The 21,690-nt window shown below is 34.0% G+C and overlaps 1 protein-coding gene across 3 annotated transcripts in view; it reads right to left on the reverse strand.

Moving 5' to 3' along the window:
- The window catches only part of LOC150101947 (DNA-binding protein P3A2-like), a 224,591-nt gene that overhangs the window by 90,773 nt on the left and 112,128 nt on the right, over positions 1–21,690 (reverse strand). For all 3 annotated transcript variants that reach the window (XM_090400040.1, XM_090400038.1, XM_090400039.1), the window contains one exon: positions 7,262–7,420. In XM_090400040.1, coding sequence (XP_090256166.1) covers positions 7,262–7,420 — 159 coding nt within the window. The remainder of the gene's footprint in view (positions 1–7,261; positions 7,421–21,690) is intronic.

Genomic DNA, 21,690 nt, shown 5'->3' on the forward strand with positions numbered 1-21,690 from the left:
GGATCTGACCAATTTTAATATCAGGTTAAATACCACTTTCATTTATAATGTGATCCATATAGATAATGAATAACAGAGGTGATAATGTACATCCTTGTCTGACACCAGATTTAACATTAAACCATCTCCCTGTACTTCCTTCAATTCTAACTGCTGACTTACAACTCAAATAAAAACAAAATATTTCTTGATAATGCCTCATTGACACCATATAGCTGTAGCGTTTTGAATAGCTTCTCTCTTGGCATCTTGTCATGTGCCTTTTCCAGATCTACAAAACTTAAATACAGATCTTTGTTATATTCCCATGATTTCCCAACTATTTGTTGTAAAGTGAAGATCTGATTCTGACAGCCTCTATTTGGCCTGAATGCAGTTTGTTGTTCTTCACCAAGCTTTTGTTCCACAATCCTTCTCAGCTGTTTTTCCAAGTATACTTGCTTGAATCTTACCAGGAACACTCAGTAGAGAAATGCCTCTGTAATTCTCACAATCAGTTTTATTTCCCTTTTTATATATGGATACCATGAGAGCTTTACTCCAATCGTCTGGAATTTGTCCTTCTGTCCAGGCCCTCTTAACTATGCAGTGTAGCCACCGTAAAACCTTTATACCTCCATACTTGAGCATTTCTGGTCTAATATCATATACTCCAGCTGCCTTTCCACATCCAGACTTTTGATGGCTTTTTCTACTTCAAGCATGGATATATATTCCTGATTGCATGCCCAGTCAGTGTTTTTTTATCACTGTGCTGTCATCACTGCTAGTTTCATTTAGCAATTTTTCAAAGTAATTACTCCATACTTCAAGGATATCTTTTTCTCCAGTTTTAATATCACCTTTATCATCTCTAATTCCTTTTACAGCACTCTTTCCTCCATTTCTGAGCTTCTTCAGCAATCTCCAGATTATCTTGCCACCTTCTTCATATTTATTTTCTATGTTCTTACCAAAGTCTTCCCATGACTTTGTTTAGCTAGTTTTACACAGTGTTTAGCTTTCTTAAATTTGTCTCTGTATTCTCTAAGAGCACAAGCTGACTTATTTGCCAGGAACTTTTGATATGGTTTCTTCTTTCCCATGTTCACTCTCTTAAACTTCCTGTGTCCATGGGGTTCTGATTTTTCTATACTTGCAGACAACTTCACCACATGCCTCTCTGGCAGAATCAATCAATGTTTTCTTCAGAGCTTGCCACTCAATCTCCAAGGTTTGATTCCTGTTCTCAAACTCTTTCATTTTTTCTTGAATAATGTCTGTATATGATAAAGAGCCAAGAGGCTATTTTTCTGGTGGCGTAAATTAAGTTAAGGGGATAATAAATCCCTCATTATTTTATTTTAAAGCCGGATATAAAACTCGGAGATCGAAATCCATTGAAATCTAAGAGTTTCATGCCGAAGAACTATTGGCGAGTCCAGGCGTAAGTGATCACCTGGGTAGTACAACACTAGGACAACTCGTTGCAAAAGATGGAGCAAGCTCTATCACTATCCTTAATATTTTCTCGTAATGTAAAACGCAGCACCTAGGAGATGTATTACTGTTTTACATTATGAGGAGAGGTCACTACCCAGACCGGTTTTGACCTTTATTGTGGTCTCATCAGTGAGTAGGTAGACCTGGAATACCAAGGTTAAAGTGAACTGAACTTACATATATCTGCAAGTATTGCCATTATTATTAGCTTTGCTCTTTTCTCCAAATTTTCCCAAAATATTTTTGTATGTCTGACAATCATTTCCTACTTTGCTATTTAGATCCCCAACAAGGACCAACTTTTCCTTTTTCATTGTGTCAGTTGCTTTTTCTAAAGCCTCAAAAAATTCCTCCACTTCTACCTTAGGAGAACCTTCTGTGGGACCATAGGCACAAATAAGTCTCATTGTCCAGTTCCCCATTCTGATATTTGCCCACATCACTCTAATTGAAATTGCCTGCCATTCAAGAAGATTAGCCTCGTATTTTGTGCTGAATACTATGGCTGCTACTCCTTTTCCTTGATTGTCATTGCCTGAGTATAACATTTTGTTATTGCTCAGAAAGAGCTCACTAGTTTTGTTTTTTTTTTTGCTTCAGTCACCCCTATTATGTTGATCTGGTATGTCGAAATGGAGCTAGCTGAATTCCTCAGCTAGCTCCATTTCTTTGCCATTCAGGCTTCTTATGTTGATAGTACCAATCTTCAATTCTGGTGATATTGAGTTGGGGTGTGTTTTAGGATTTGTTCCAGTAGCTGACTTCTCGCTGTTCGCCCTGGTTCCCTGGCTAAAACAACGGGGGCCTTGTTTAACCGGGCGACGCCCCGGCCAGCATGAAATTCTATCATGTTGTACCATCATTTAATATTGTGGTTTTAATCCAATAAGAATACAATTTGGTCGGCTAAATCCCAAATTGCCAGCCCATCCTCGTTCGTTCAGTATCCAGGTAGATGCCTGACAGGGTGCACCACGAGAAGGTGAGAATTGGACATTAGGTCAGAAGCCCTGGTCGGTTCTCCACATTCCTTTAAAGGCTATGTGGAGGTCTCCTCTCAGTTATACAGCTTTGACCCTTAACACACACACACACACACACACACACAATTAAAAACACACTCGGATTTTGTGTATGTGCGTTCCATGGCACTCCTATCAAGAACTCTTTAGGTTTTAAAACAAATATTTGTAATCTTCATTTAGAAAACCTTCAGATATTATGTGATATAGTATCTCTTTTTCACAAACATTCCTTTGACAGATACTATTAATTTACTTAAACATAATTTTCCTCTGAACAGGTAGCATCAATTCAGGCAGCATCACATTAAAGATGAAGATATTAGGAATCTGAGATTATTCATTCCTGAATCATACATTCAGGAATATATGAACAGAGCTAATCTAAGGTGGTATGGTCACTTAAACAGAATGGGTTAGAAAGGTTAGCAAAACAGGTATCTGATGACAAGAGTAAGACAAACACCTGGCTGAATCAATGCAGTCAGAAGTGCCCTAAAAAACCAAAATATAAAACAGTACAAAATTGAAGTCCTGACAAATAACAGATTAATTTAAAGGAAAATTGTTGGTAGGATGCTAGTACTACATGATTATGTTTACATTATTATGATTATCATAGTATCAACCATATGAGGGTACACCTTTAGAATTTGATATAGACCTATAAAATAAATGCTCAGCTACAGACACACACACATACACGTGCACAATTAAAAACACACTCGGATTTTGTGAGTGTGCGTTCCACCCACAAAAGTTATAAGTGTATAGTACATTTATACTAGGTAGACTAATATTTTTTTTATTATATTTTAAACTTTATTTTGATTATCTTTTACTTAATCTGTAAGGATTAAGTAAAAATAATCCTTAAAACTATGGTTACTCTACCTAACCAAGCCAACTAACTTCCACACTGTTTGCTTATCTTGCCTTTCCTACACTACTTATCCACCATCAACACAATCCCCTAATCACAATGATTAGGCTGATTTGCCTGTACGAGAATTTAAAAAAATCTGCATTAGGAGAAAAACCCTTCCCCTCCATGAGAGATTATTGACTAACTCATGGGTAGCCAATAAAGATTCCTCTTGTCATGACAAGAATCAAATTTTGTTTTTTTCGGACTACTGTGCACAAGTGTGGTTTCTTAGTTTTCGTGGTGATGCTGATACAGTGGAGAGAGTGCTGAAGATGATATTGAGATTATGGAATATGATTATGAAGAACAGGAGAAAGGAGAAAACAGGACAAAGACAAGTGATATGATTGAGACTTACAAATCTCTGAAAGGATCATGAAGGATATCAGTAGATGGAATTTTTTATTTTATCGAGAGTGGGAAAAAATGAGAGGATATCCTTGGAAATTGAGAATGAATGTCTTGAAAAGGGGGTTGAGAGCTAGATTTTTCACTCAGAGTGGTGCGTGAATGAATAAAATGGATTGTGAGTGCAGATAATGTGAATGAGTTCAAGAACACGTATGACTGCTGGGGAAGGTAATATGTGGCCTCCCTCAATGAGTCCCTAACAACCTTGGGTCTCTCTTAATAATAATAATATTTTTGAATACTATTATTTTTATGGCTATTTTTGCCTTTCATTTAGGAGTGCCCCCCTCCCCACTCTTTTTTTTTTTTTTATAAAATCATTGGCTTTTTACTCAAGAATTCTTAGGACATTACAGATGTGTTTTAGAGACAAATATATGCAGAATAATAGAGGAAGAAAATTTGCACACACCTTGTTTAGATGTTGTTTGGTTGTCTTCGTTCTGCGATGTGCATACTTCAGCTGTTAGGCTGAATATTATTTTTAAGGGTGCTTTTTTTGAGGAAGGGGAAGGGTTTATAGGAAAAGGGGTCAGGGAGAGAGTTAACAGGGTGCGAGCTGTTTCAACCATGTGTCATTGTCAGAACATGTTGGGATAGTGTGTAGGCTATGTCATGTTGGCTTGGTGTTTCTGCCTTTAAAGTGCTTGTCGCCTATTGGTCAGAGTTGTGACCTAATTTTTATGTTTATCAACATAAAAATTAGGTCATAACTCCGACCTATAGGCGATAACACAAGCACTTCAAAGGTAGAAACACCAAGCCGACATGACATAGCCTACACTTATCCCAAGATGTTCTGACGATGACACATGGTCGAAACAGCTTGCACCCCATTAACTCTCTCCCTGGCCCCTTTTCCCATAAACCCTTCCCCTTCCTCAAAAAAGCGGCCTTAAAAATAATAATATATGGATATATTATTTTTAAAAAAAAACAGGGTTTTTTTCAAATTAATTCTCCCCACTTTGCCTCACCCCCCAACTTTTCCAAAACTCCCCCTTCACTTTTAACAGCAGAAGTATGCACATTGCAGAGTGAAGACAACCAAACAAGGTATGTGCAAATTTTCTTTCTCTATTATTCTGCATATATTTGTCTCTAAAACACATCTGTAATATCCTAAGATTTCTTGAGTAAAAAGCCAATGATTTTATAAAAAAAAAAAAAAAAAAAGGGCACTCCTAAAAGAAAGAAAGCAAAAATAGCCATAAAAATAATAGTTTTTAAGAGGAGTAACATGGGAAATTTTCCCAGAAATAATACTTTTTTGAATATTTTTCACTTACACAGTGATTACTTTCAACACAACATTCATCTTATGTTTTTCCGGTCGAATACAAGTTACATGAAACAGTGGTGTTTGTAGTCTGGTTCTTGAATATGTTTGAATCACATACTGTATGTACAATATAATACAGTAAAATATATCTATATTCCAATGTCTTGTAAGTGGGAGTTTAATAATTTATGTGGCCACTTTAGAAAATAATGCAAGAATAGTAATACAGTAAAACCCCCTTTTTTTTTTTACACTTTTCAGGGGACTGATAGAAAAAAGTGTAAATAGCAGGAAATATAAAAAAAAAACATTTAAAAAAAGGGCTAAAAGATGACTAATATGCGAGTTTACATACTAGATTACAAAATTTAATAACTGAAAATATATGAATTTACAATTACTTACATTTATCTATTTAAAAAAATCTTTAGTTGTTGATTGTTTTTGCTTTTCGTTTTTTTGACATAGCGCCAGATTGCTTTGCATCGAGTTCAATGCTTGACCTGTTTTTTTACTATCATGTTCAAAGTGGACACGGAGAGTCCAAGATCTTTTGCTAAATGCACACGTGTTCTGGCATGCCAATCTACACGTCGCAGAATTGCCATCTTTTCTTCTACCGAAATACATTTTCTGTCTTTTTTCTCCATGGTGGATTATCCATGTTAGTAACATGGATAATCTACCACCGCAACTTTCACACGTTAAATTACATAGCAGAAATTCTGCAATATCAATTTGTACTGTGATTGAAAAATCACGGTATCGCTCATCACTACATTACTGCTGCAAGCGTGCAAGTCACCATGATGGTGAAAACGAAACTACAGCTGAAAGCAACGTCATCTAGGAACAAAAATGCGCAGATTTCTGCAGAAATCGATTCGAAAATCAGTATTGCCACCTGAGGAAAAAAAAATGCAAATTACGGGAAATAACGTCCACATTAATGGCAGGAAAACAATATATCGTAAGAATAGGCCTTAAAACAGGACCAACGGAAAATGACGTAAATGGCAGGAAAACATAAATTGCGGGAACATAAACACAGAGTTTTACTGTATATGCAAAACCAACAAGTAAAAAATATCCAATTTTTTAAAAGTACATAAAAGAGACAGTGATTTTCATCCAGAGAATGATGTCAGTATTGTATAACTTCAGTGTAATGAAACTGGATGTTGATTAAAAACTTAGGTTATCACTGGTTTATCATTAAGTGCCACTTTGTATATAATGTATTTGCATTTTTTTTTAGTTTTTAATTCAATAAACTAAAGATATGAATAATTTCTTCATTTATTATTATGTGACGCCTTCCTAGAGATCAAGGACTCATCATGGGAGGGCACTCTACACCATAACCCAGTCTTACACTACTTAATCCTCCACTATAAATGTATGCTACAAATTTCTTAATATCATTAAATATACAAATCACCATGTAGATGAAAGATTATTCATAATGTCAATACATGCATCTTTGGCATCATGGGAACTCTTTTGTCCCATGTTACTGAAAGGCTTGTTCTGATAATTGCATATTTTACTTTGAAAAAAAAAAACAAACAAACTATGTAATTAAGCATTATGGTCTATACTTAATCCTAATTCCAATATGAATGGGGAAACAGTATTTTGCACAATTATTCACTCTTAAAATGAAGAATAAGGGTTATATTCAGATAAACCTAAGCTTTGATATAACATCTCCAAACCATTTTGCTTAGATATTTTACAAAGGCCTTTTGTACAATTTCACTGCATTTGGGGGGGGGTCCTTTTGAGTCACCTTATAGTGTACTGCATTTTATTGCATCACTACTCTACTGATACAGTAGAAGTTCCTGTTCTTTATACTTTTTTTTTTTTTTTTTTGGTACATCAATAATTCTCCTTCACTGACTGCAAATACAGTTCTGCATTTTGTAGAACTGGATTTGCAGTCTGTGAAGGAACCTCATTTTTCAAACTGTGGAATATAAACAAAATATCAAGAAAATATATATGGACAGTTCAATAAACTGTAAAATATAATTTTTCCAATCAAATGAATCCTTCACACCAATCATATCAATTTGACTGTATTTGTATTGTTCTGAATAATAAAAAACAAACTAAAAATGCAAAGATTACCTTGTGTTTTTCTTCCATTGTTCTAGCATCACTTCGCACATTGGCCCATGGTAAATCCCTTGGCCACCACACTGGCAAGGTAGATTCCTTTCCCCAGCCAGGTTTTCCTCTTCCTGTTGAATATTTAAGCATTAAGGGAATAAATGCCCTTAGCTGTGCCTGTAAGTGAAAATTAAAAATCTATATTCTCTGACATGTAATTATGATATAGTAAGCTATAACTTACGCATATAGTATGGAATAAATATAAAGTTAAGTCTGTATATTGGATTCATGGTATCCGGAGAGTTCATCGAAAAACATTTTACCGAAAGACAATTCATCGAAGGCAATTCATCTAACAACAATTCATCGAAGGCAATTCATCTAACAACAATTCATCGAAAAAGCAATTTACCGAATAAACAATTCATCAAAAATCAGTTTATCGAACAACAATTAATCGAAAAAGCAATTCATCAAAAGACAATTCACCGATGAGCAGTTAATCGAAAAGACAATTCATCGAAAAACAACAATTCATCGAAAAATCACAATTCATCGAAAATACAGTTCACCGAAAAATGAATTATAAGGCGTGTGGGGGCGAAAATGTGTGTGTGTGCAATTTTTTTTTTTTTTGTTTGTTTTGGATTATTTTGAGAGGTATATATCTTTTTATTATCCTACTATTTATCCTACTTCGTTCAGAAAGCGATTTTTTGGCAGGGCATACTGGTTGCAGTGAATGATATCCACTGAGGCGGATATAGTTGAGATGTTAAAAGAACATTTCATAAAGGGATTTCATCCTCGTGAAATTTTTAGCTCATAATCTAACCGTTGATGAAACATAACTTCGTCACTATGACCCAGAGAACAAACAACAGTCAATGGAGTGGAGACACAAAGATTCTCCATGGCCAAAGAAGTTTCGAACCAAACAGTCAGCAGGGAAAGTTCTTGCCATTGTCTTTTAGGATATGGATGGTGTAATCCTTACCTTACCTCAAGAAAGGTGAAACTGTTACAGCAGATCTGAAGGAATTGAAGGAAAATCGGTTCGAGAAACTAAGCAGAGGCGTGTTGCTTTTGCAGGACAATGCACCTGCTTATGAAATCCAACAGACAATATACAACTTGGGATTTCAATATTACCTCAAACACCATGTTCGCCAGGCCTGGCCCCAGTCGAGGCAACTCGTGGTAAAGGTGGTATAAAGCTCTGATCACTTTTCTTAGTATACTTTAGAAGTATATTACTTTTTATTAGTTATTATTTAGTTATATATTATTATATATATTATATTATACATATATATATAGTTATATATATTATATATTAGTTAGTTATTAGTATATTAGTATTATACACACTAAGAAAAGTGATCAGAACTTTATCCACCTTTACCAAGAGTTGCCTCGACTGGCACTACCAAGAGTTGCCTTGAACTTGCACTACTTGCAGGTGCAAACTTGACTTTCTTGTCTGTTTGCTTACTCGGGAAATAGGATTAAAACCAAGTTTATATAAAATGATTTGGTATCTTGAGCTGGCTGGGGCGTCGCCTGGTTAAACAATGCCCCCGTTGTTTTCGCCAGGAAACCAGAACGAACAGCAAAAAGTCAGCTACTGGAACAAATCTGAAAATAAACCCCAACTCAACATCACCAGAGTTAAAGATCAGTACTATCAATGTAAGAAGCCTGAATGGCAAAGAAATGGAGTTAGCTGAGGAATTAGATAAGCACCAGATCGACATAATAGGGGTGACTGAAACAAAAAAGACCAAAACTGGTGAGATCTTTCTGAGCAATAAATACAAAATGTTATATTCAGGCAATGACAATTAAGGAAAAGAAGGAGTAGCCATAGTATTCAACACAAAATACGAGGCTAATCTTCTTGAATGGCAGTCAGTATCAAGTAGAGTAATGTGGGCAAATATGAGAATGGGGAACTGGACAATGAGACTTATTTGTGCCTACGGTCCCACAGAAGGTACTACTAAGGTAGAAGTGGAGGAATTTTTTGAGGCTTTAGAAACAGCAACTGACACAATGAAAAAGGAAAAGTTGGTCCTTGTTGGGGATCTAAATAGCAGAGTAGGAAATGATTATGAGACATACAAAAATATTTTGGGAAAATTTGGAGAAAAGAGCAAAGCTAATAATAATGGCAAATATCTGTTGGATTTCTGCTCAGGACATGGACTGGTTATTACTAACACCATGTTCCAACATAAAAATGTACACAAATTCACATGGAGAGAAGAGGCTAGGAATAAGAAAAGCCTCATTGACTATGTTATTGTTGATAGTGATGTTTTCTCCCTGGTGCAGGACACCAGAGTGTACAGAGGATTTGAAATTGGAAGTTATCACTATTTAGTCTTGAGCAGGATAAAATTGAATTTCATATTGAAAAGAATAACATGTAAGAAAGTTTTAAAGCGAATAAAAGTTGAGCAGCTCTCAGATGTGAACTGTAGACTAAAATACACAAAGATTATTGAAGAAAAAATGAAAGAGTGAAAACAGGAATCAAACCTTGGAGATTCAGTGGCAATCCTTGAAAAAAACATTGACTGATTCTGCCAGAGAGGCATGTGGTGAGGTTGTCTGCAAGGATAAAAAAAATCAGAACTCCCTGGTGGACACAGGACGTTAAAGAGGCAGTGAAGGAAAAGAAGAAAGCATATCAAAAGTTCCTGTCAAATAAGTCAGCTTGTGCTCTTAGAGAATATAGAGACGAATGCTAAACAAAAGTCATGGGAGGACTTTAGCAAGAATATAGAAAATAAATATCAAGAATGTGGCAAAATATTCTGGAGGTTGTTGAAGAAGCTTAGGAATGAAGGAAAGAGTGCTGTAAAAGGAGTTACAGATGATAAAGTTGACATGAAAACTGGAGAAAAAGATATCCTTGAAGTATGGAGTAATTACTTTGAAAAACTGCTAAATGAAACAAGCAGTGATGACAGCACAGTGGTAAAAAAACACTGACCAGGCACGAATACATATCCATACTTGAAGTAGAAAAAGCCATCAAAGGCTTGAAATGTGGAAAGGCAGCTGGAGTAGATGATATTCGACCAGAAATGCTGAAGTATGGTGGTATAAAAGTCTTACAGTGGCTGCACTGCATAGTTCAAAATGCCTGGACAGAGGGACGAATTCCCGATGATTGGTGTAGAGCTCTCATAGTACCCATATATAAAAAGGGAAACAAAACTGAATGTGAGAATTACAGAGGTATTTCCCTACTGAGTGTTCCTGGCAAGATCTTTGCAAGTATACTTGAGAAATGGTTGAGAAGAATTGTGAAAGAAAAGCTTGGTGAAGAACAAGCTGGATTCAGGTCAAATAGAGGCTGTCAGGATCAGATTTTCACTTTACGACAAATAGTCGAGAAAGCATGGGAATATAACAAAGATCTGTATTTAAGTTTTGTCGATTTGGAAAAGGCATATAATAAGGTGCCAAGAGAGAAGCTATTCAATACGCTGCAGTTATATGGTGTCAATGGAGCATTATATCAAGCAATACTTAGTCTTTGAGTTGTAAGTCAGCAGTTAGAATTGAAAGAAAAACAGGAAGATGGTTTAATGTTAAATCTGGTGTGAGAGAAGAATGTACATTATCCCCTCTGTTACTCATTATCTATATGGATCACATTATGAAGGAAAGTGGTATTAAACATGATATAAAAATTGGAGATGTTAATGTCAGCTCTTTGCTTTATGCAGATGATGTTATACTTCTAAATAAATCTGCTACAAGTCTGCAAGATTCTCTGACTAAATTGAATAGCTGTTGTAATAGATATGGTATGAAGGTCAGCAATAAAAAGACAAAGACAATGAAAATAGGCAGAATCCTTGAAAATGTCAACTGTGTTATGAATGGAGAACCTGTGGAACAAGTAAAACATTTCAGCTACTTAGGCGCGATTTTTTCTGAAGATGGTAAATTAAATACAGAATTAGCAAAGCTGGTATGGTGGGAAGTCAATTGAATAAATACATATGGAATAAGAGAGAAATTAGTCGGAACACTAAATTACCTGTATACAAGACAGTGTTCAAACCAGTTTTAACTTATGGATATGAGAGCTGGGTCAGAAGTAAAACACTTGACCAAAGACTAGAGACCGCAGATATGAGAGTCCTGAGAAAGATTATAGGCATGAACAGATGGCATCAATGGCAATATCATATTAAAAACGAGGATATTAGGAAAGAACTTGACATTGTCAGCATCCAGGAATGCGTTAACAGAGCTAATCTCAGGTGGTATGGTCACCTAAACAGAATGGGCGAGGGAAGATTAGCAAAACAAGTGTTCTCTGCCAGGTTGGCAGCAAAACGACCCAGAAGAAGACCAAGATATAGGTGGATTGATACGGTACAAAGTGCCTTAGACGATAGAAATATAAGATCTGATAATGTTGGAGTCTTGACAAGTAACAGACTGATTTGGAGGAAAATTGTAGATAGGAAGTTAGTAATGATATAATTTTTTCATGTAGTACTATCATATCCTGTACACCCCCTTGTGGGTATATGGCAGGAATTTGATGATGATGATATCTTGAGTACATAATATACCCAAGTTAAAAAACGTTATATATATATATAGTTTTGTAGTAAGCAAGTTTACATTACTGAAATACATGAACTTAATTAAGAAAGGAATATTAGCCACATTTTTAACAGAGAAAGCAAAGCATTCACTATGAAATTTCTTCACGTACCATGATGCACGAATGTCAAAAATAGACTGGATGTATAAATGCTTGTAATCTTTTTTTTTCCCCTAAATTTAGAAAATTAAAATAAACATCAATATTTCTTAGGCAACCAAAATGAAACGAGAGAGAGTGTTTGCTATGAAATAATAAATTGATGGAAAGAAGAATAAACATCGATATCACCCTACCTAAGTAAACTCAAAGCAAAGAGACCACATATATAAATCAGAATTACATTAGTTGGGATATCTTTTTAAATATAAAAAATGAATTCGTTTACGGCACCATGCCATTTTTGCAGAAAATGTTGTGATATTTTCAGCTATTTTGCCTAGTTAAAGTTAGTTTGCAGCTTAGCATCATTCTACATCTCTAGAAAGAGTGATATCTAGTGTTAAGGAAAAAAACAATAAATTGATAATTTCGACTGACTGCACAGAAGCCTAAACTATCGCGAGAAAGTGCAGTTTCTGTTGACATCAGACCTACGGTTCAAATCTTTGAACGATAGTTGTTTCAGATGTCAAATAAACTATAGATTACTAAGTGTGTGTGTGTGATGTTTTTGTTTTCTTCCCAACAGTAACCCTACCAGGAGGTTATTTATTGTTTATCGTATGGCAATCTACATAAAGTTATAAAAGTACATTTACAAAAATGGGTACAGATATGTAAAAAGTAAAATAAAAAAAAGTGTAAATGATAAATTACAGTAAAACAGGCAGTTACACGTTTGACGGACAAAGCACTTATAAGTTAAGATCATGTTCTCTGATCCAGTCTATAGAAGGCAGTATCGCCTCTAGGAAGTCGCTCCTTTGACCCGTATATGCGCGAAGACTGCACTCAATGCAAATATGATGGATTGATTGGTTCGGGTGTCCACAGTCACACTCTGGTGAGGGAATTTTCCTCCACTTGTACAGAAAGCTTGCACATCTTCTGTGGTGTACGAATCCTGTTCAGTGTTATCCATGTCTTTCCAATTCCACATCGGGGATACAGGGGCACGCCGGCCATATGTGCAATGTGTGTGATGCACACAGGCACCAGGATAGTAAAGGTGCCAAAGAGGAGGAGATACTTTTTTAATACTTAAAAATACTTAAAAAAAAAGTTCTGCCAAAGATTATAATCTTTGGCAGAACTTTCCCCGCCATTTGGTTCGACGTCATCAATTAATTGTACCAGTTTCTCCTCGTTTAACCCTCCCCCCCTTACAGGTCAGGACGTCTATAGACGTCCAGATAAATCTGGATACGACGAATGCTATCGGTTAAAGGAGCATGCTATCTGTTGAAGTTATAAGAAGCGCAATTCGGCCAGCATGTCCATTAGAAGGTGTGATAAACCCTCCTGCTGAAGAGAACAGCTAATTGGATTATCTCATGCTCATAGCTGCATCTCAGTTGTCTATAACAAGGAATGCGGTTCCTCGTTCTATGCTGGGTAACTGAATCCTAGTTATATTGGATAAACTAAAAATATAGAAATTATTTTTATTTTCTCTTTTTATTGTACAAAGCAATTTTAATGCCTGGACAAAATAAAGGTTCTTGCATAGTTTCTTCATTTACCTTGGAACACTCATTTCATTTTTATTTATTTTTATTTTTTTGCTAATTTTTTCTAATCGCTTACTCCACAAAACATTTTCTTTATTCTCGAAAAAAATTAATTCACGATAATTATTTGAAATATTTGAATTATTTTTGAAAAAAAACAGGCTGCGGATGTTAAAGATTATGTTATATTTTTGTTCAAAATCATGTTTCGAAGAATACTTCACAGATTTCCTGAAGGACCTGCTTGAGCGACTCTGTTTTATAGAGAATAAAATGAAATTCTTTAATCATATCACTAATTTTTTTTTTCTTTATTTTCTTTATATTGTAATCTTCTTGGTTTCCCTGTATAATTGATCATTACAAAATGAAATTAAAGGTTATGATTTAAATTGATATGTATATATTTTCTGCTAGTTCAGATATACTGATTGTATCAGATGTTATAATGGCAAAAATAGTAAGAAAATAATCATTTACACTTTCCTTCCAAAACACAAAGAAAGGACATTGTAAATTCACCCAATGAAAAAGAAAATATTACATATTTTTCTTGTGTTATCTGATTTTTTTTTTTCTTGTAGTACAAAAAAGAAATTGCTGCCCATAAGATGGTAGAATACAAGGGGGCAAAAATCTGTAGATTGATTACATTATAATTAATAGAGATATGTCAGAAAAAAATTATTTATGTAAGAGTTCTAGCATCAGCAGATGTTATTACTCTTGTATAAATATTTTTTTCTTCCAGTTTAGATACATAGCATTGTTGAAGTAGCTAAACCTTTGCTACTATTTACACTAAAATGAATGGACATATTTCCCCAAGTGATTTACGTTTGTAACAGTTGTCTCTTAACGATTTATAAAATAAATTCTCTGAAATATCTGCAGATTGAATAAGTCTATAACCCCCCCCCCAGCCCCACCAAAAAATAAGATTATGCATATGTTCCTTTTCTTTCAAAAACAATTCAAATTTTCTTTTTCAAGATAATTATATGAAATAATTTATAATTTTTCGATAATAAAAATGAAACTGATCATTACAAATTAAGAACTTATTTTAGCATAAATACTGTATCAGCCTGTGAAAGAAATGTCTGTATTTTTTTTTATGTTAGGATGTCTACTAATCAACAATTGAAAACAAAACACGACATTCTTGATGTAATTCACACTACAGCTTGAGGCATTTTAGTGTCCCTTCTGGCTAAGTGTTCTCTCATTTCTTTCTCAATAGCACTGAGAGTATCTAAGCCTTTACCCTTTTCCTCCAGCTAAGAGCATTACCATCAAATATTTCTAAGACAAGTAGAAGTAAAAATATTTAGATTATTTTAAGAAAAAGAAACAAAAATCTGAACTTTCTACTGAACTTTCTTTTGTGTGGTATACATAAGCAGTTTTACACGTTGAAAATATAGCATAGTGTTTCTAAAATTTCAAATAATTTCAGCAGACAGTAGAACAGCTGATTTTAGATGGCAAAGAAAGATTACAGAATTAGAATCTTCATGGTACAACAATATTATTCTCTTATTTCTTTTGTCAAAATGGTAAAATGAAGTATTTTGAATACTATCTGGAAACTTTCAAACCTGTAGAAATTTAGAGTGGTTATGTAATTGAATTGCAGGAGAGAATAAGGAGGGGGGAGGGGCGTAAGCATTAGAAATTCTTCAAAATAAGCATAAATTTTGAATCATTCTGTATATGATATCCTTCATATTATATTTTCAACATATCTACGGTGGTAACGCACTGGATATTATTAATGTGCATCCTACAAGAAAAATAATAATAATAATATATATATATATATATATATACTCTCATATAAATCCAGTATAAGTCTGCTTCCCTAAATAAATTGAATAAATGCTGTATTAAATTTGGTATGAAAATCAACAATAAAAAGATGAAATGTGAACTGCATCCTGAATAGAGAACTTACAGAAGAAGCATAATATTTCAGCTATTTAGGCACAATTTTTAGTAAAGTTGGCAAATTTAAAATTTTAAATATGGAAATAGACAACAGAATTAGCAAAGCTGGTATGGTAGGAAGGCAAAAGAACAAAGTTTCATGGAATTAGAGAAATTATTCAAAACACTAAAACTAGCTGTATACAAGACAGTGTTCGAACCAGTTTTAAAAAATTATGGATCTGAAAGCTGGTTTAGAAAGAAAAAAAAAAACACTATCAAAGTCTAGAGACCGCAGGTATTAGAGAGAAAGATTAGGAGCGTGAATAGAGGGCATCAATGGCAATATCATATTAAAAACAACGATATGAAGAAAGAACTTAACATTGCTAGCATTGAACAATTTGTTAATCTCAATACATTAGGGTTTTTTTTATTTTATTTATTTATTTTTTTACTGTCAGCAGCTGTTAAGTCTTATCAATAATAGAAGATATCTCAAAAATGCTAATATTTTGCTGTAAATCAACTTCTTATAACACACAGAAGTATTCATTTTTACTCAGGAATTGATAAATTTTTACTACTTCTGTTTTGTCCAAAGACTACAATGAAAATGTCCACGTACCATTAAAGAAACTTTCACTTCAACAGATGATATAATGTAGAAGCCAGAAAACAGGTGGCTTTGTTGAACACTGAATACAGTAAAAAGACATTTATGTATTGCGATGGCAAATAAGTTTGTTTAGTTTATGCGTTAGTAAAAGTTTACGCCTTTACAAAATTTATCTTCACTGCATTTACTTTTCATATCGGTATCAATGCAATATCATTTCAATTTTCTAGCGAATAACATTTTCAGCGAATTTTTTCTGCAATCAATAGTTCGTGAGATGAATTTTTTTGATTTTTCCTCGCGATGAATTGTTCGGACACGAACATAGCCATATGTAAAAATCAGAAAAAGTAATCATTTGGGAAAATAACTCTTTTACTTAATTATTTATACACAAATATAAATATATGCAAAAGAAGAAATCCATCGGAATCAAATCAGGACTGCGCGGTGGCCACAAGCAGTGGGATACGCGCAGTCGCCATAATGTGGAGTTGCTCCATCATGTTGGAAAATGAGGACCTACACATTCTCAATCTGGGGAAACACAAATTTCTCTAGCATATTTAGGCATGCCTCTCTCGTAATCGTTTCCTCATGGAAAAATGGCTCAACAATGCGAGCATGCATTGTTCAGCCATTTTTTCGAACCAACTCGAAAATTCCAAAACAGAAAAATCAACTTTAAGAAACATCTCATCTCTGGAAAATGGAAGACTACAAAAAACTTCGCGTGAATGTATAAAAAAAAGTCCTCCATCCTAAACTTATTTTCTACAAAACTGCAGAAACCGAGAAGAGAAAAATTCTACAGCTCATTTAATGAAACTGCTGAAAAGGACTTCAGCATCCTACGTTTATCAAGGATGTCAAACCTTTATCAGGGTGTTTAACCTGAAGGTGGGTGAGTTAGCCTGTCTCATACAAGGATGGAAGGTTTTTCCTCTCTGAAACTTGGTTTTTTCTTGCCGAAAAACAAGCAAATCAAATTGGTAAAACACACAGGGATTTAAGGCCAGTTGCTTCTTCCTTAATTCAAAACAACTCAACCCAATTCCAATTTCCTTTAGCACTGTGTTTTCTAACTGTGATCTGCCGACCACTGGCATCCTTCAAAAGTCGAATAAGACTTCCACCGTTGCTCATCTAAATATAACACCAGATGAGTATGCTTCTAAAAGGTTTACAGGTTTGTTTTTTAAGATTCTTTATTCACCATTCCTTATTTTATTATTTTCCTTTCCTAGAGAATATTTTAACCTTTTATTTTTATTTTTTATTTTTTTTAACAAACTGCACCGATCACCTCCTCGAAACCCAGAAATATACCCACACATATACTCATTAGTATTCTTAGCCTATTCCTTCCCTTATTAACTGCAATTACTTGCTTTCGAGGTTATTCGGGAGATAAGTGCATGTGGCACCCCTGTCGTTGAGGAATAACAGAAACAGGAGTAAATAAGTGAAACATGATTGAAAAATCTTCATTCCTGAAGATTTTTCAATCATGTTTCATGAAAAATCAAAAATCTTGAAAATCTTCTTTTTCAAGTTTTCCAATATTTTTACTCTAAATTCCTGTATATTTTATTATTATATTGTGAAAAATATTTACATCAAAGAATCAATTTATTATTATTATTAGTAGTAGTAGTAATATTAATGATTAATAGTATTTTCCCTCATCCTCCTCAATATAATGATTGTTAATATAGCAATGCCGCTTTACTAAGGAATAATTACAGAACGATATGGATTCTTATTGTCTTTCTTGTCCGATTTGCCTATTTCCAGGAGGAAAAGCCTAGTCATCTCAGTATTAGGCCTACTAACTTATGTTCAGTAAATTTATTTATTTATTACATTTATTAATAAAAAAATTTTATTTAGATTCCATATTTGAAACTTTTACAAAAAAATGTCGAACCCTTCCAGTTTTCAGTTCAGCTATATTCGGGGCTACAAAGAAAAATGTAGAAATTATGTATTACAATAACTCGCAGACTTAGCAGAATTTGTAGAAGTTTACAGAAGAAGAAGCTGAATGCACGGTTCAGTTTGTTTTAGTTCGTAATGGATCACTTTTATCATGACATTTCCGTAAAGAAGTTCCTAAATGATATTAGCAATTTCGCTCTGGCTGATGAAATTTAATGAACTTTTTAATTTCAATCAACTAGACTTATTGTGACAAAATTTGGTAGAATGAATTTCTTAGCCTATTCCTTCCCTTATTAAAACCTCGAAAACATGTCTTTCGAGGTTTTAATAAGGGAAGGAATAACCTCGAAAACATGCAATTGCATGTTTTCGAGGTTATTCGGGAGATAAGTGCACGTGGTACTCCTGTCTTTCCTACAGATAAATCGCTAACTGTACAATGAAGCAGGATGTACACTTAGATTAAATGCTCTAAAATGCAAGAAAATAATTATTACCCCTTCAATGACCCCTTCCACATGTTGTCTGTATCATAACTAACGTTCTGCATTGTTACTGAACATTTTCTAAACAATAGTTTGCAAGAAAAATGACTTTTCGATGAATTATGAAAGAATCCATCAAAAAATTTTCGGTGAATTGTTTTTTCGATGAATTGCATTTTCGACAAATTGTCGTTCGATGAATTGTCATTCGAGGAATTGGTCATTCGATGAATTGCCTTTTCGACGAATTGCCATTCGTTAAATTGTCGTTCGGCGAATTGCTTTTTCGATGAATTGTCTTTCGATGAATTTGCCTGTAACGGGATTCATGACTTTTGCTATGAATTCATAGCAATCATTCAAATTAGTAAATCTATATAGGTTACTCTAAATGACAAATAGAAAAGGAAGTAAACCTATAGCACATTTAGTATTGTGGGTGGATTAAAGGTTAGATAATTTGGAAACCTAGTTCTAAAGACTAAACATCGAACTTAACAGAACTCTATTAGGACAGAATGGTCTCACATTGGGCAACTAAAGACATTCACAAACGTTGATCCACAGTGGGATTTAAAACCATGGCCTCTTGGTTGAAGAGCAGATATGCTATCTACTTAGTTAACCAGGCTGGAAAATAAAATCATACTGAGAATGATCCACCATAAAGTAAGATCATATACCTATTTGTTGTAAAATGTTGTAATAGCTGGAGAGAGAGTATTCCACCATTCCTTTAGTATTTCTAATCTCTATGAAATTCAAAACCTTAGGCTGTGTAACCTAGATCCTCCGAGTTTTGTCTCATTTACAGACATCAAAAAACTATATTAGAAATACAATGATATAACATATTTGGAATGGATCCAGAATGCCACTGACAATAAAAGCGAGTATTAATTATTACTATGCATTTATCTAGGAATCACGATAAATCAATACCAAAATCAATATATGTTAACCTAGAAATGTTGCATCTAATGTTACTGAAAATGATCAATAAATATCTAGAGGCTAAATTCTATTATTTAATCCTGATGTACAGATTATTCCAAATATATTAGCCTTTTCTAAAAACAAAACTGAATTAAACAAATAAAGAAATGATCATAGCCATTATAAAAAAAAGTGTGTTTGGTGTAGGAATTAAGTACATAATCAAGTCTATAACAGAATGGATATAGTAGATCTGTATATAGTAGATGAGCACTATGCTGAAACCATTATAATGAAATGATGTGCTATAATGAACTGTGGAAAAGTTAAGGCCTAGGTCTTATATTATAAACTGACTATTACAAAGAAAAAGCTCAAAACCTTCAGAATAGCAAACTGAATTTCATAGAAATGCTACAGTAGACAAAGAAAAACTGTTGGAAATATCAGAAAACTGTACACTGGCAACAGAACACAAACAGAACTGGCAGGAATCATAAAGAACAGAAAAACAACATGAAAACGTACAGATGTATAATAATGGAAGACACAAGAAAGAACTAGAAGAGTCTGAAATTATAAAAATGAAAATCACGAATTAATGCTTAAATTTTAATATGTTACAGTAGCTTAAATTAATGTCACTTACCTAAAATCTTGATGAACCAAATATGTGTAGACTGTACCATCAAAATCAAAAATTTAGGCCAAAAACTTACATTCTAAATAAGAAATTTGAATGTTTTTTATCTTATGAATAAAAGAATCTTTCAAACATAAAATGAGGTTCTTTAACTTACAGTTCAAAAAGAATAACATCAATTTGTGTCAACTGTACATCACTGGGTCTCTATCCATTTAGGAAGCTGACATTCACAGCAGCTGTGTAAATCTTTTCCCCATCAGGCCGAGTAACGCTAACTAATGCAAACTTATATTCATCACTTCTTCTGTTCCCCTCTTCTTTGTAAATGGAGGGTGACCAATTATAAAGGTGACTGACAGCTAAAGTTCTCAGGGCATTTATGGTTAATGTCATTTACTGAAGATTTCAGGTTAAGTGACATTAATTTAAACTAACATAACATTTAAAAATTTCAATGAATTTCTATTTTTATAATTTCATATTTTCTAGTCCTTTCTTATGTCACCTATCACTGTTGGCATTTATACTTTTTCATGATGTCATTTTGTGTTCAGTCACCAATGTACAATTTCTTGGCATTTCCTTTATTCTGTTATTTGTTTTCATTTCTTGTGACTTCTTATGTCCTGTTTTCTGCACTTCATTTTCTTCTGTTTCCCACTATTTCTTTGGTTCTATTTCCTATAACTTCGTTATTTTATTTCTTGCAATTTCATTTATTCTGTTTCCCATGACTTCTCTTTCCTGCCATTTCCTTTATTCTGTGGGAATGGCATGGAGGAAGTCAGCATTTTTTCATTAAATTCTCTATAGCATACCTATAACAAACCACATCTCTGGTCTCTAGAGGTTTGTTACAGCGAGCATCTACTGTAGATGATTTTCACCCAGTATGAGACAAACACCTTGTTAATGACTTGAGGTTTCCATAGTGTGAGTTATCCATTATGACTTATCTGATATGAACCATGAATAATAAGCATCAAGGACGAGGATTTGTTTAATCAACACTAGGTTCCTACAACTTATTATATACATCTTCATATATAAAGAAAGCAGAAAAAAAGAAAGCGTCTGCTAACAGGGTGATTTCTAAAGTAACAAGTGTCAAACATAGAATAAACAAAGAAGATAATGAACATAGCACTAAGATGTCAGATTAATAGTAGCTCACTGTTGTGGTGTGTTGTATAACGACTATCATATTCCAATTCACAGCTATGCAGGTCTTGGATGTATGCCAAACAAAGTTGGTTTAAAATGAGACCTTGATTTCTGTTACACTGGGTTGGTCAACAGAGAATTTCAGTAGATTCTCTGAACCTACATACACAGTTGTTGAATTAGACATATTTGACATCCCTGTAAGGTGCCAAAGCATCTGATATCTGATGTTTTTCTTTGGTGGTATGAAATGGTAATCCCAATTTGCGTGCATAATGTTTTTCCACGTCTTTGACATTTTCTTTCATGTGGATCTCTATAAATTGTCTCATTTGTTCAACATAGCAGATACTGCATGCAAAAATGTGCATACTTTTGGTCTCTTGAGAGGAGAATGGGACTCTATAGG

This window comes from Typopeltis vanoorti, chromosome 11 (assembly GCF_054136105.1).
Source record: "Typopeltis vanoorti isolate ZY-2024b chromosome 11, IOZ_Tvanoo_1.0, whole genome shotgun sequence".
Classification (NCBI taxonomy): Eukaryota; Metazoa; Arthropoda; class Arachnida; order Uropygi; family Thelyphonidae; genus Typopeltis; species Typopeltis vanoorti.